Genomic DNA, 14,009 nt, shown 5'->3' on the forward strand with positions numbered 1-14,009 from the left:
AATCTTTGAAGGATGAACAAATAATGTTTTGGTCATCACATTAAAAATAAAATTTAAATAACATATAACATTTGAGTTTTGAAGTGCTGGAAAAAGATGTGTGACGTACTTGAAAGCATTTTAATATTTCTGCCAAACTTCCATGGTTACAAGTTAGGGTTACTACATTAAATCCATGGTGAATGATCTGTGGACTTAAAACCTATAACTAGTTCATTCATGGAACGATGTTTCTCCTAGTTTCCACGTCAGCGCTGTTTGATCACTTAATAAAGGAGAAATTGTAATGCTTCTCACTAGATCTCGTAGCGATGTTATTACTTAAGTGGCGAATTCAAATGCTTTGTTTACTGGATCTCTTATGTAGTAACGGTGTTGCTTTTCGGCTCGCGCTGCACTGATATTTGTCCGAAATGATAAATGGTCCGTAAAGCACAAAATAATGAGTTTGGTCCCGCTTTCATTACATTTGCCAGGTGATGTTGCGCAACATTGTGGTGTTCGCTCCAGCGCGGATTTTGGTCGTCAGGAAAAATGGTCCAACCACCGTAATGGTTCGGTCTGTAATGCGTACGGAACCGATCTCTTGGGAAAATGTATTCCATCTTTTGGACTCATACACCGTAATTTTCTAATGATGCAATCACGAAGCTCGCCACTCGAGGACGCCACAGACATTTAAGAAAAACTTTTTAACTTAAGATCATTTTTCCACAAACAACGCATATTTTGCCTTCTCTTTACGATTTTGGATTGTTGCTTCAACCTAAACGTCATAAAGCACACAGGTAAGAACTTCGTAGTTGTATATTGCAAATTAGTAACTTTAGCAGCTTACTCTCGTGCAATTGAGGAACGATCGTGATTTTGTACAAAAAATAAAATACAGTCAAACAAACCCCTATAGTATGAAACTCGCTACATATAATTGTTTAGAAGGTTATAGTGTGCGTTATTTGTTTTCTCTTTAACTTCCTCTAGCTCTTTTCATGTTTGGGGGGTCGGATTGTACAAATTATGAAATATTCGATATCCCAATTTTGCATATCGTCCAGACAACAATTTGGATATTATCGTCTAAACGATATATCGCCCACCTCTAGGGCAAGCAGCCTAATTTTAGTTTAAGGTCCTCCTGGCAGAAAGGTGTAATTTTATCTATGTAGGCCGTGCTCTCATTTTGTCTGGATCAGTTTACCAGTATGTGCCCCCTGGTGAAGACGTATCAGTTTACCTGTGAGAGCCTCCCGATACAGCTGGATGAAGTGGCTGAAGACGTCCTTGGGAATGGTTTTCTCATCAGGGAGGCACTGCAGAAGCAATACAACCTCTGCCTGGCCCACGGCATGCATACCCTTTGTTGTCATATACCAGCACTTCCTATTTACATCTTCACACAAAGATGGCACAAATGAATGTTATGGCTCATGGGAATTGACTTATATTTCAAAAACATGCTGTTCTTTTGAACTTCCCTAAAAATATATCATGGTTTCCAAAAAATATTAAGCAGGACAAGAGTTTTCAACATTGCTAATAATGAGAAATGTCTACTGGGCCAAACATGCCCATAGTTGATGAAACACCCATGAATGAGAATTTCCCCCAAAAAAAATCACTCCATTAGCATTTATACTAAATCTAAACCATAGTAAATATCTAGCAAGGAATGGCTCACTTACAATTGACCAGTTTGACCATGGCCAGTAGGTTGGCATTGAGGACAAACACAAGGGGATCAGGGCCGCCCTCCTCAAGCTGCTGCATCAGCACAATCTCAGCAGGTCTTTCCTCCACAGCATAGTCTACAGACAAGGCAAACAATATCATCACTGTAACTAGCAACAAACTGATCCTTGACAGACACTTTCTTCTCATGCTACAACCCAGATGAGGAACCAACCCAATGAAAGCCCTCCCTTAGCATGAGTGGTGGAGACCGAAGCAGAAACACAGATACATGCACACGGACATATACAAACAAGCACCAATAGTGGAGACAGCTGAATGGTGAGGATGGGCAAGCACCTGTGATGTGGCCTCCCGTACCTCCTTTAATGCCTGTGGAAATGAGGATGGGAGGAAGTCCGTCCTCTGGGATCAGACTGAGAGAGCTGCCCACAGGGCTGGCGGTCGGGGCTCCAGTGGCACGGGCAGTCTACAGCAGCGGAAAAAACACAAATTTATGACTGCAACATAACATAACTGTTCTCAGGATAAGCACAATGATCAGAAATGAGCCTATGCCTGAAAAAGACTCCATATTAGAGATGCATTGAAACAGTTTATCGAACTTGAATGGAACAAAGTAAATTGTCACCTCAGAAGCATTGGCTCCTGAGGATTTGTTTGAGTATTGGGGCGCTGCCACAGGCTGTGAGGGGTTGGGGTTTGCCGGCGGCCCTTTAGAAGAGTCTGTAGCTTCCCCGTTGGGTAGAATACCGTCAGCAAACCAAACCCTTCTTTGCTCTCGAGGAAGTGAACCTGGAAGTACATGCACACGATGAGGCTTAAAAACAACTCTGGACTTTAAATGATAAACAGCCTGAAAAGCAGTGTTCAAATCCAGAGTAGAGTTAAAGGGAACCGTCCGTCACATATAAGAACAAACAAAAAATTGTCAAATTATTGCTCTGACATAATGTGATTTTTTTAATCCAATTTTCAATAAATTATCTGAAATTGATTTGCTATGACGGAAGGTTCTATGCACCTGTAAAGTGCTCAATATACTATATTATCTCTGTGTTAATGGAAGAGTTCACATAAAATGTTTAATTCTGTCATCATTTACTCACGCTCATGTTGTTTCAAATCTGGTCTGCGAAACACAAAATAAGATATTTTAAGAATATTGGTAACTAGGGGTGTTGCATTATACTGGTATTGATGATAACCATGATATTTAAAAAAAATCATTGCTAGGTGGCAGTAGTGCACAATAAAAAAAATGAAGACAAGCACGCAATGTGAAGCTACGACTGCTGAACAAAATCATGTCGGAGTAGATGATTGTTATTGTGAATTCCTTTGGCCACTATATTCATGTAGTAAAAATATGATATCGTGACAACCCTAAATAGTTTGCGGACCATTGCCTTCCATTTTATAGACAAAATTTAGAGAGAAACATTTCTTAAAATATTTTTTTTAAGTTCAACAAAATAAAGAAATTCATGCAGGTTTGGGACAACATGAGGGTGAGTTAATGATGACAGAAGTTTAGAAAATGACGGCACAGGAGCACGATTAGGTCTGGGCAGTGATTCCTAATCTTGGTCCTGAAGTACCCCAGCACTGCACATTTTAGTTGTCTCCCTAATCAAACACACCTGATTCAACTCATCAGCTCCAAGACCTCAAATATGTGTGTTAGATAAGAGGGACATTAAAAATGTGCAGTGTTGAAGGCACTCCAGGAGCAGGGTTGGGAACCACTGGGTTAGTGTAAGTGAAGCTCCCACCAAACAGACCTAGAATGAAGTTTAGGGGTTGGGGACCCCCAAAGAGCCCTGACACAATTTGAACACTGCTGAAGTCCAAAAAATCTGCAATCCACAAATTGACAGGCAATTTATTTATTTATAAATTGGCAATATCCTACAGACTTTACCTTCAGACCCTGGTTGTTTGAGGACACCAACAGGCACCATGACGGTTGGTGGTGGGGTGCTGAGTACTCCTGATGCCTGGGCTTGCTGCAGAGGAGGAATTGTGGAGCAGTACTCAGCTGGGTTGTTGGGATTTGGGCTCAGGTTGCCACCACCTCCCATGTTCTCCCATGCTTGAGCTAATGAGTGAGTTCAAAGGTTAAGGTTATACACATAGTAAAACCCTTATTTCAAGTGTTAACTGGTTAATTTCTGCATAAAGCTACTTGGAAACAAAGTTATTCTGTTCTTTATAATCCTTAAAGTCTTGGAAAATATCAAAACCTCTCTCCGACCTGTGCAAAACGAAGGCTTCAATTGAACTCTGAAAAATTGACCATAAAGATTATTTATTAATGAAAACTACAGTAAATTAGTACCATAAAAAAGGGTTATAATGTAACCACAACTCAAATTAGGAAAATTTGAGGTCAAAAACTCCCAGGCTATAGAGGGAAATTTATTACTTTTCCTATGAGTTTCACATCACTCACCATTCATGATTGCACGGTGGCAGGTAACACAAACCCTGGCTTCTTTCCTGTCCATGTACATCAGTCTGCTTTTCAGACTACAACAAGCAGCACAGAACACCTGGCCAGACACACATCACAAAAACATTTGCTTTGATAAAAAAACAATCCATATTGAAAATGATACATAATAAATGAGACATAATAAAACAATCGAAAGAAAACTAAATGAACCAGACCAGCCATGACTCATGAACCAGTTCTCAGGATGAGGACATGGTCTAGAACAATCACAGTTCTGTCAGATTAAACCATTTTGCACCACAGCTACATTTCATTTTCACAGAGTTCTTTCCAGCCCATATCTGTGAAAATGTCATCAACAATGCAGCAGTTTATCACCAAGGGAAATTAAGACATTATTCCAGCAGTCATGGAGTTATTTATGAGTGCTGCATAGACAAACATTTCTCCCTGATGGAATTTGACAGCTTCACAGGTTTAGAGCTGCCCGACAATTACCCATACTTCCTTGAAATTCTGCTCAATTGTAAGCCAGTGTCCCACTAGCAGACTCAGAACAGTTGGATTCTGATCAGAGATGTCACACCCACCGAATACTTTTCCTGAAGTCTCAACCTCTTCTTTCGAGGGTCTGTCGCATTTACTGATTAAGAATGGAAGAGGGGTGTGACAAATAAAACAAATGAAGCTTATGAATAAAAATAGCCTCAAACTAGTTGATGCCAGCCTTAGAGTGTTATTGTTATCAAAATATTATGTTAAATAGTTACTACATCATGAGAAACAGTTTGGCCAGCAGGAGGTGAGACAAACTTGTATTCCGCTTGAGCTTCCAACTTGTTAGAAGCCAATATTAAATTGATTTTTAATTTCTGAAGAATGCTGCTTGCCCATGCAAAACTCACCTCCACAATGCAAGGATGTTGTGGCCTGTTGTCAGTACTGTGCAATGCAGTTATTAAAGTGTAATGAGAGGTTTTTAAGCATGTTGCTATGTGGTTGCTAGGGGATTATTTTTATTAAAAATTTAAACTGAAAAAGATCCAAGTTAAAAGAGCCAACGTTTAACATAAACCTGATTGCTTAGAAAAGTAACATCACACCAATTATCAGAAAGCAGCATGATTTAATTTACCACAAACAAGTTATAGCCTGTTAGTTAAATACTTGGATTAAGGATTTAAATAAAGTAAAAAAATACACCACTCAATAGTGAACAAAATGCTTTACCTTGCCACATGCCCGACAGTGATGTCTTCTTTTAGTGAAAGTGAACTTGACCTCGCACTTCATGCAAATGGGTGCCTGGGAGTCAGGAACCCAAACAGGAGCCACTTCCCCCAAGGAGCTTAAGGGTTTCTTAGAGAAGGCTCCCTGTTGCCCTGCCTGGAGATCATTGTCTGGACTCTCAGATGGGATGAGTAAGCCTGTAGAGCCATCTCCATGCTCTCCATTCATTCGAACAACACCAGACTCGGTTACTCCACTCGATGTCTCAAAGCCTCCTGTCATACTTTGTGGCTCCAGGTTCTTGTTCTTGCCTGTAGAGACAAATTCATTCTTAACTTGACTCGAGAGAGGCTGGGGAATCTGCAGCTTCAGACTGACAGGCTGCTTTGGGCGGGCACCACCGTAGGGAATGCTGACAGGCTGCAGCCGGCTGTTGTTGAGTTTGCCTGTTCTGCCAGATTCCAGTCCTCGAACTGGATCACAACACTCTTGTTTGCTCTCCTCCATTTCTTTTTCCTCTGTCACAGAGTCCTCCTTTGAAGGGACCACTGGCTGGCTGTGTGCATCTCCATCAAAGTCCACAATCAGACCATTGGACAGGGACTTCTCCGCCCCTGATGATTCAGAGTCTCTGTGAATCTCTTTGTGGTCATTCTCTATTGTTTTCTCTTTCTCTTCCTGATTTAACACCCAAGTATCTTTCCCTGTACTTTCATTCTCAACCAGTCCACCATTCTGAAAAGCACCCTCATGATTCTCCCTCTCAAAATCCAGTTCTCTGCCACCATTCACCGAGCTGTGCAATACTGCTTCCCCTTTCTGGGGATGACTTCCTTCTGGAAATACCAGATTACAGTCCCTCATTCTGACCTCAAGGACAGGTGAACCAGCTTCAGGCTTGATTGCCTCTATCTTGACACCATTCTTTAAAACAGGTGGGCTATTTCCAGATTCATCAAGACCAGCATGACTTCGCTCATCTGTACCATTCTGCTCCGTCTTAAGCTCACAGGGACCAGTATCCTTAACACTTTGCTGATCTGTAACAGCTTGAGCTGTCTCATCATCATTGGCCAGAAGGACATCAGACCGGCCACTATGATCAGGACTAGCTGGAAAGCCGTTTTCCAGCACCACACTGTTGGAGGCCGGCAAGTCTGCCAACTGCCCGTCAGTGCTCATCAGCTTGCCAATGTTGGGCTGGGGCAGAGGGGGACTATGAACATCTGCCGGCCGTTCTTCGCTCCTGCCCTCTGGCTGTTGCCCCAGCCCCTGTTTCCCCTCTAACCTGGTGACCTCAGGCAAAGAGGGGCCATCTGACATCTGGGCATCCAGAAGCGGCTTGAAGCCGATAGGGCTGTCCCTTGGGCTGAGGTCAGACTGGGTTAGTGCTGGATTCAGGGAAAGGAGGTGTGATGGCGGAGCCAGAATCTGAGTCCACTTGGCATCAGAGAGAGTTGGCGTGTCCGTTTCATCTAAAAGGATGAAAGAAGAGCTCATTAGCTTCCTTTTTGAGAAGATTGAAACAAACAGTTAAATTGAGAAATTAGGTCAGGCTAGATTGGAATATGTTGAGGAAGGGGTCCAATCTGGTCATTGCCATGGGATCCATCTGTCAAACTGACACAGCAATGCTTTGGAATGTGGGCAGGCAATCCCTTTCTCTTACATACATTCAAGAGTGATCAAGCAGACACATACTCGCACTGTTCTCCTTCACTATTCAGCTTTGTTTTCTAGGGCCGTTTAATAGTTCTCCTTTCACTACATTAATCTTTCAAGATTAGTGTCAGAGAGGGGATATACATTCATTCCACCGTTCAATGGCTTCACTAAGAGGATGTCTATGTGTGAGCCAAGTTTGTGTGGCTTTTAATGTTCTTTGTGACATACAGGACAAAGCAATCAATAAATTCCTATGTCAATTTTATATGGCTGTGCACCAGGAGCTGTTGTCCGCCCTTTACCAGAACCGTGATCAAAGTAATATTAATTGCAATTTCCTGCTATAACTCAAAACGCACATACAAGCTTAACCTTGTAAATTACATGTGCTTGACTGTGTGACACCAATTAAACAGTGTTCAGGAAAATCAGGGAGAGGCAGAAGTCCTGAGGGGAAATGCTAATTCAGTTGACCCCATTTACACCACAGACTGCTGCCACCAGCACAGTTACCTGCTTGTGCTAGCCATGCTGTGGGCAGCTCGACAGTGCCAAACATTTGTTCTATTTATATCAGCATCTGTGTTACTTTGCGTTCAGTTCTATGGAAGTAAAATAATGACAAATGTTTTTGAAACAAAAAAGCTTGTTGAATTGCACTACTTGAAAATATATGCATTGCCTTAACCCTGCTTGCATTTTAATGCATTGTACTTTTAGGCCTTGCATTTATGGGCTGAAATTCAACATGGATGTATATTTAAACTGTGAAAATTTCAATTCAAAACATTTAACTCGTTTATGTTTTTAGAAATTCAATAATCCATATTCACCTTTCAGATTTCACTTCCAAAATATTAAATCTGTTTAAAAATACAAACTATATAATATTCGACAGGCAATTTTCCATTTTATTTCGCTTTACAAATTCGCTTCCACAAATTCAGTGGTTCAAATACGACAGAAAATTCAACAGAGCTCTAATTCACCTGAAGAAGTGGGTTATCTGAAGATAATGTAAACGTGCCAAGATTGAGAATTTCTTTTGTTCTGTTTTATGGCTTCAGAACATCTATGACTGTCAGAGCTCCTGCTTTATTCTTTCAAAGTTTTGTAAGGTAGCAGTTTTCTTACCTTCATTCTGTTCAAACTCATCCAGCACCTTGTCCAGGTTAAAGGCCTCAGCCTGGAAGTAATTCTCCATGGGTCAAGAAACTCCACCCTGCCAAGTGATGTGTGAACCTGAAAGGGAAGTTGCCTTTTTTGTAAGCACATAAAAACAATACTTTCCACATCCACAGGAACACAGAATCCTAACAAATTAAAACCTTTTAAAAGTACAGTGAACTGTGAAAGTCTTCCAGAGTCTGGTTGTAGATCTGATTCATTAAAAAGTGATATTTTGTGATGCTCTATAAAATGTCATGAAAATGTCAATGATACACAATATATTGGCACCATATAATTTAAAGGCAGATACAGATTATTTTATGTAACTGATGAATGATTTTTGAATTGGTGGTTGATGGGGTGTGACGAGATCTTGTGCCACGAGATCTCGCGAGACTAAAATGTGACGATTTCTCGTCGAGGGAAGAAAATGTCTCGCGATATCGCCATGACGGGTGTGAGGGTGAAATTAGCATAGAATATGTCTCCATTCACATTTCATGCCTCCCCTGTCGTTTTGCTGATTTTATAAACATAAAAACCATTGTAAACTATTATAAATGTCTACTCTGCTCATCCAGCACAAGCACATGGTTCGATGCACAGCAGAGCCTAAGCGTCTGATAAATGTCTTATCTTGTAGAGAATTTGTGCTCAGCACTGCCGCTCCCTATACAGATTACGCGCAATCCCGAATTTCAAAGTGAAAGTAAAACACATAAGCTCCCTGATGCACGCTATTTAGGCTGCATACAATAGCCCGTCTTCCAATATCAAACCTATCTCTGGACTCTGTAGTTATGGCTCTGGTCTCTGTTTGCTCTTTGAATACTGAGAGAGTACTTTGATTATGGTTGCACTTGTACTTATTGTTTGCACTTAATAAGACTAAGAAAAAACGGTTATTTATTTTTGTTATTTATACTGTTTTTATTTTTATGTTAAATTTGTGGAAAGCAGTTCAATTAGGAGGTCACACAGACACAACCTCAATCAAAAGTTCTGGAAGCTCATAATTCATGTACAGTAAAGTCTGAAGAGACTCTGAAGAGATGTTAAATCATACAGAAGAGAAACAGTTTGTTTTCTCCTTCGATTGAGTTTGTGGCAAAACCTTTTACAGTGCTTGTATATTGTTGGCTTTCAATGCATTTGATAATTCATACTCAAAGTAGAACTGAAATGACATTTATTACAAGATTATTAGTTAAAACATTTCAAAATGCACCTGCAGACTATTTTTTATTTCTATATAGGCCTAATAGAAATAGGGATTTGTGTAGCATATTGTGCAAAAATCTTGTTGTAGCCTACTGTATCTTTCAACAGTGTTCGTGTTTTTTTACTATTAGCTAGTAGAGATGATCGGTTCACGTGAGCTAGGGATCTGTCGTGTAACATTTACAAGCGCCAAAACGCTATTTATTGTTTGAATTGCGTAATAAAATTGACAGAATCTGAGAGCTGAGATTTTTTTATATCATAACTAACCTGTTCTGTCTAGTCTGTCGGTCTCCGTGTCCTCTTTGCTTTGCGATTTTTCTGTGCGTGACAAAATTGATGTGTGGCGTTACTGAGAGCGTGTGAAAAGTGTAAATTGTGTGTGTCTCACGGTGAATTCGTGAGAGTTGGCAGCTCTGAATGGCGCTAGCTTGGTCAACATCAGCGAATGCTGTCTTATCAAATGAATGTAATTCAAACTAACAATACAAATTTAATATGAACAAAACGAATATGAACATATTCACTGGTAAAGGTGAAGGGGAGTAGCTTGAAGATGTCATATTTAAAAATCACTTGACATCAACCAACGTTCCTCTGGAGTCAAAACGTCCTCTATTAGTTGGCTCGGCTTCGGCTATGGCTCTAGGGTCGTTGTTGTAAAGGTAGGGGCGGAGCATAGAGACTATGGCGTTTCTCGTTTGTTACTCTAGATTAGACCAACTCACTTTCTGGAGGTATACTGCCCCCATCTGGTATGGAATGTGGAGTATGAATTGATTTTTTGGGCGGACATGACACAAGGCACCTTTAAGAGATATTTGCACTTTTTTCTCCAAATTTAGAGAAGCAGGCACTTCTGTCCAAAGCTACTTACAAATGAGGAATACAACAAGCGATTCATCATAGAGCACGAGACAGAGTTAGTTGCTGTGCACATGAAGTGATAGCAGAGTGGTGTGGATGTTTAAAAATAAGTTCCTTAAACTTTAAATGTAACTTCGAAACAATCAGTAAACTCTGATCACATTCAAGAAACATACAAGAATAATAATAATTCTCACCTGCCCAGAGGTCCTCTTCAGTAATTGCAGGTCAATCTGCACAAAGGCTCCTGATAGAGCCTTTGTCTCATCCAGTCTCACACACATTGGACAGCCAAACCTGAAACAGAACAGGATGATAAGATTTCACTAATGACATACAAACTCTAACTGGTTTGAATTCTCCCTGTTGTGTCTGGTTCAGCCAATTGCTAAATGAATGCCTTATGTTGATACCCTTAAGGTCCAAATAAAACCAAAAAATAACCCTTAACCTTCCAGTTAACCTAATATTGTTAAAATTAGAGCATTTCAACTTCCAATATAATTTGCTGAGCTTTGAAGATGGACAAAATCAGGAGCACAAAGTTGTGGCTGCCTCTGTTACATTGCAGTGGATAGGCCGTCACTTTCATAGTGGGTAATGGTGAAGGCCGGTCTCACATTAGAATGAGTGTGCCGAGGATTACGCCAGAGAAAAGATATTCCACCAAGCAGAGGGCTCTGAAAGTAGCAAACTAGACACATTTTACACTTAGTTAAAGATGCATGCTTTGCCACACTGTCAGCACAAAGCTAAGACGACAGGGAGGAGGGGAATAAGAAACATCAGTTATGCAAACTGCTTAAGTTAGATTGGGGAACAGGACCCCTGATTATGCATTTGCTCTCTTTTTCTCTCTTTTCTGCTGTGTTAGAATAGCATCTGATATTGCTTTAGTTTAGACCAGAAAACATTATTAAAGAAAATGGTAATAAAGAGGAAAGCAACTATAAAAGAAAGGAAAACCTACACTACAGGGTTCTACGCTAAGGTTTTTCCCAAGGAGCACATGTGCTCCTAAATGAAAAAATGTTGGAGCACACAAAGAAATTTTGGAGCGAAGTGAAAATTTTTCAAGTAACAGAGTTTAACAAAATATTTATTATACATATACACTACGTGTGAGCTCCTTCTCTTTGTGTTCAACTATGGTGTGAAACCGTCGATTTGATGCAGAAGTATAAATCACACTTTACAATCACTTTAGTAAAACAGAACAAGGGGAACGTCAACAGTCTTAGTGACACAAGGGGAGTGTTGCTCTCAGGAGGAGGCTAGGAGCACATTGGCACACCTGTGCAGTGGACATCTGCATCTTTCCACTGCAGAGGCTCTTTCCACAACATGGAGGAGAAACTAGTTTAAAAGAGTGTATTAGTATTTACTAGTATTAGTATCTACTGTAGATTTTAATCGACTAAAATCTTATTGTATTTTGTCGACTAAAACTAAAACAATTCAGATGACTAAAATATAATGGGTTTAGTACAATTGTAATGCATTAATTTAGAATTTCTCTAACATTTTCCAAACCCATATACTCCCGGAGAAAACATCTATTAACCTGTTAATATGAATGATTTTAAAGTTTGAACATGCAATACAGATACAGATTTAACTACTGTGACTTAAAAAAATATCTTAAAATTAAATATTAATTATCACAGAAGTGCTGATATTTAGAACACCAACATGATATGCACGATATATCGTTTTAGCATCGGCGTGACGATGAGTACATCTGCAATCACAGGATGTGAGATAACAAGTATAGGGATAGTAGTTGATTGGTGATCTGTACGGAACAGGCCCTATTCAGTCTTAAAGTGGCAGCAGCCTAATAAATCTGCTGCTTTTATCATTAATGTTAATCAAACAACAAAAGAGAAAAAAATCCCTTTTATGGCTTTATCAAAGATTAGTTATATTTGATTAATACAGTGAAGACTATGCAGTGTTATTTTATATTTGATTATTCAATTTCTGTTGTTAGACTTGCATGAAAAAAAAAGCAATGTTTATTTAATTTGTATATTTGTTCTATTGTATTTATCTATGTTTGTAATTTGTTATTATTTTCTATGTAGATGCACTTCCCTACAAAAACATCTTAAACATTATATAAGTATTAGTTCTTTCCAAATAGAGCCATTCAAATTATATATTTTTTTCCAATATAGTGCAGCCCTAGTTCTTGCTCATATGATTATGCTTAATTATGGCCAAAAAAGATTAGAAGAATGGCTCATAGGTGGTTCTGATCATAAAGACAACATGTAACCTAGATCTGACATCACTATCACAGAAGTAGAATGGAGGACCGCAACTAAATCTCATGGCTGAAAAATAGCCATTATGTTCTCTGAAAATATATCGGCTGTCCAGCTATGGGTTGATGGAAGCAACTGTTGCACAAAGGCTCCTGATATAACAAAGTAAGGTCGAACGAGGAAATTAAGGTTTGCTGAGTTTACAATCACGTTCTGTTTTCACTGTACCAACATGAATGTTCAAAGATCACTGCCAACATGAATGTCCTGTTGGAATGTCCAGTAATTAAAGTGTTGGAAGTTGTTTTGCCATTTAGTAGCTACATGATTACTAAGACAATATTTGTTTTCTTAGTATAAGAAAAAAAATACATGATCAGTTCCATTATGCTATTGTGTTACTTTTGGAGGTCTTTTCAATTTTATATACAGTGGTGGCCAAAATTATTAGAACGGTAAGATTTTTTTAAGTTTTAAAGTAGTCTCTTCTGCTCACCAAGGCTTTATTTATTTGAGCCAAAATACAGCAAAAACTGTTAAATTGTTAAATATTTTTACAATTTAAAATAACTGTTTTCTATTGGAATATATTTTTAAATGTAATTTATTCCTGTGATCAAAGCTGTATAATAAATAATTCATGCTGATTTGCTGCTCAAGAAACATTTATTATTATTGTTATCAATGTTGAAAGCAGTTGTGTACAATTTCTTTTCAGGATTCTTTGATGAATAGAAAGTTCAAAAGAACAGCATTTATCTGAAATAGAAAGCTTTTGCAACATAATAAATGTCTATACTGTCACTTTTTCTCAATTTAATGCATCCTTGCTGAATAAAATAATTAATTTCTTTAAAAAAAAACACACACAAAAAACAGGTACTGACCCCAAACTTTTGAACAACAGTGATAATGTTACAAAAGCTTTCTATTTCAGATAAATGCTGTTCTTTTGAACTTTCTAGTCATCAAAGAACTTCTTGAGCATCAAATCATCATATTAGAATGCATTTTTTACCTTTATTTAACCAGGATAATCTCTCTGAGATTAAAAATCTCTTTCACAGTAGTGTCCTGGCCAAGACTGTTAGGCTACAATCACAAATTTACAGATTAAAACAACAAGTAAAAACTTAAAACACTTAAACAAATGCACATCATTGAGTCTTCTTCAAGTGACCGAATAATAGACTTAAAATATTCCATAGACACCAGACTTTGTAATTTCAATTTCGTTTGGAGTAGACTCCATTCAAATGGAGCTATACATAAAAGCCCTTTTTCCCAGTTTAGTTCTTACAAATGGGACAGAAAGAGTATAAGAAATTTGAGACTGGAGTAATGATGCTGAAAATTCAGTTTTACCAACACTTTAAAATGTATTCAAATAGAAAACAGTCATTTTAAAAAGTAAAAATATTTCACAACATTACTGTTTT

At 38.7% G+C, this 14,009-nt stretch overlaps 1 protein-coding gene across 4 annotated transcripts in view; it reads right to left on the bottom strand.

Annotated features, from left to right (window-relative positions):
* Window positions 1–14,009, bottom strand: part of zfyve9a (zinc finger, FYVE domain containing 9a) — a 40,955-nt gene that overhangs the window by 22,049 nt on the left and 4,897 nt on the right. For 2 of the 4 annotated variants that reach the window (XR_013200735.1, XM_077222064.1), the window contains exons 2-10: window positions 10,498–10,597; window positions 8,177–8,284; window positions 5,378–6,852; window positions 4,145–4,244; window positions 3,614–3,790; window positions 2,321–2,484; window positions 2,050–2,158; window positions 1,683–1,805; window positions 1,235–1,390 (exon numbers count right to left, since the gene is read on the bottom strand). Coding sequence is in view for 2 of the 4 variants with exons in the window: in XM_077222064.1 (XP_077078179.1) it covers window positions 1,235–1,390; window positions 1,683–1,805; window positions 2,050–2,158; window positions 2,321–2,484; window positions 3,614–3,790; window positions 4,145–4,244; window positions 5,378–6,852; window positions 8,177–8,246 (2,374 nt within the window). In the remaining 2 variants the exon portion in view is untranslated. Of the gene's footprint in view, window positions 1–1,234; window positions 1,391–1,682; window positions 1,806–2,028; window positions 2,159–2,320; window positions 2,485–3,613; window positions 3,791–4,144; window positions 4,245–5,377; window positions 6,853–8,176; window positions 8,285–10,497; window positions 10,598–14,009 lie in introns of all 4 variants that reach the window. The other 2 variants (XR_013200727.1, XM_077221931.1) reach the window with 1 other exon arrangement.

Source organism: Siphateles boraxobius, unplaced genomic scaffold (assembly GCF_051911475.1).
Source record: "Siphateles boraxobius isolate OS27281-9 unplaced genomic scaffold, OSU_SipBor_1 1, whole genome shotgun sequence".
NCBI lineage: Eukaryota > Metazoa > Chordata > Actinopteri > Cypriniformes > Leuciscidae > Siphateles > Siphateles boraxobius.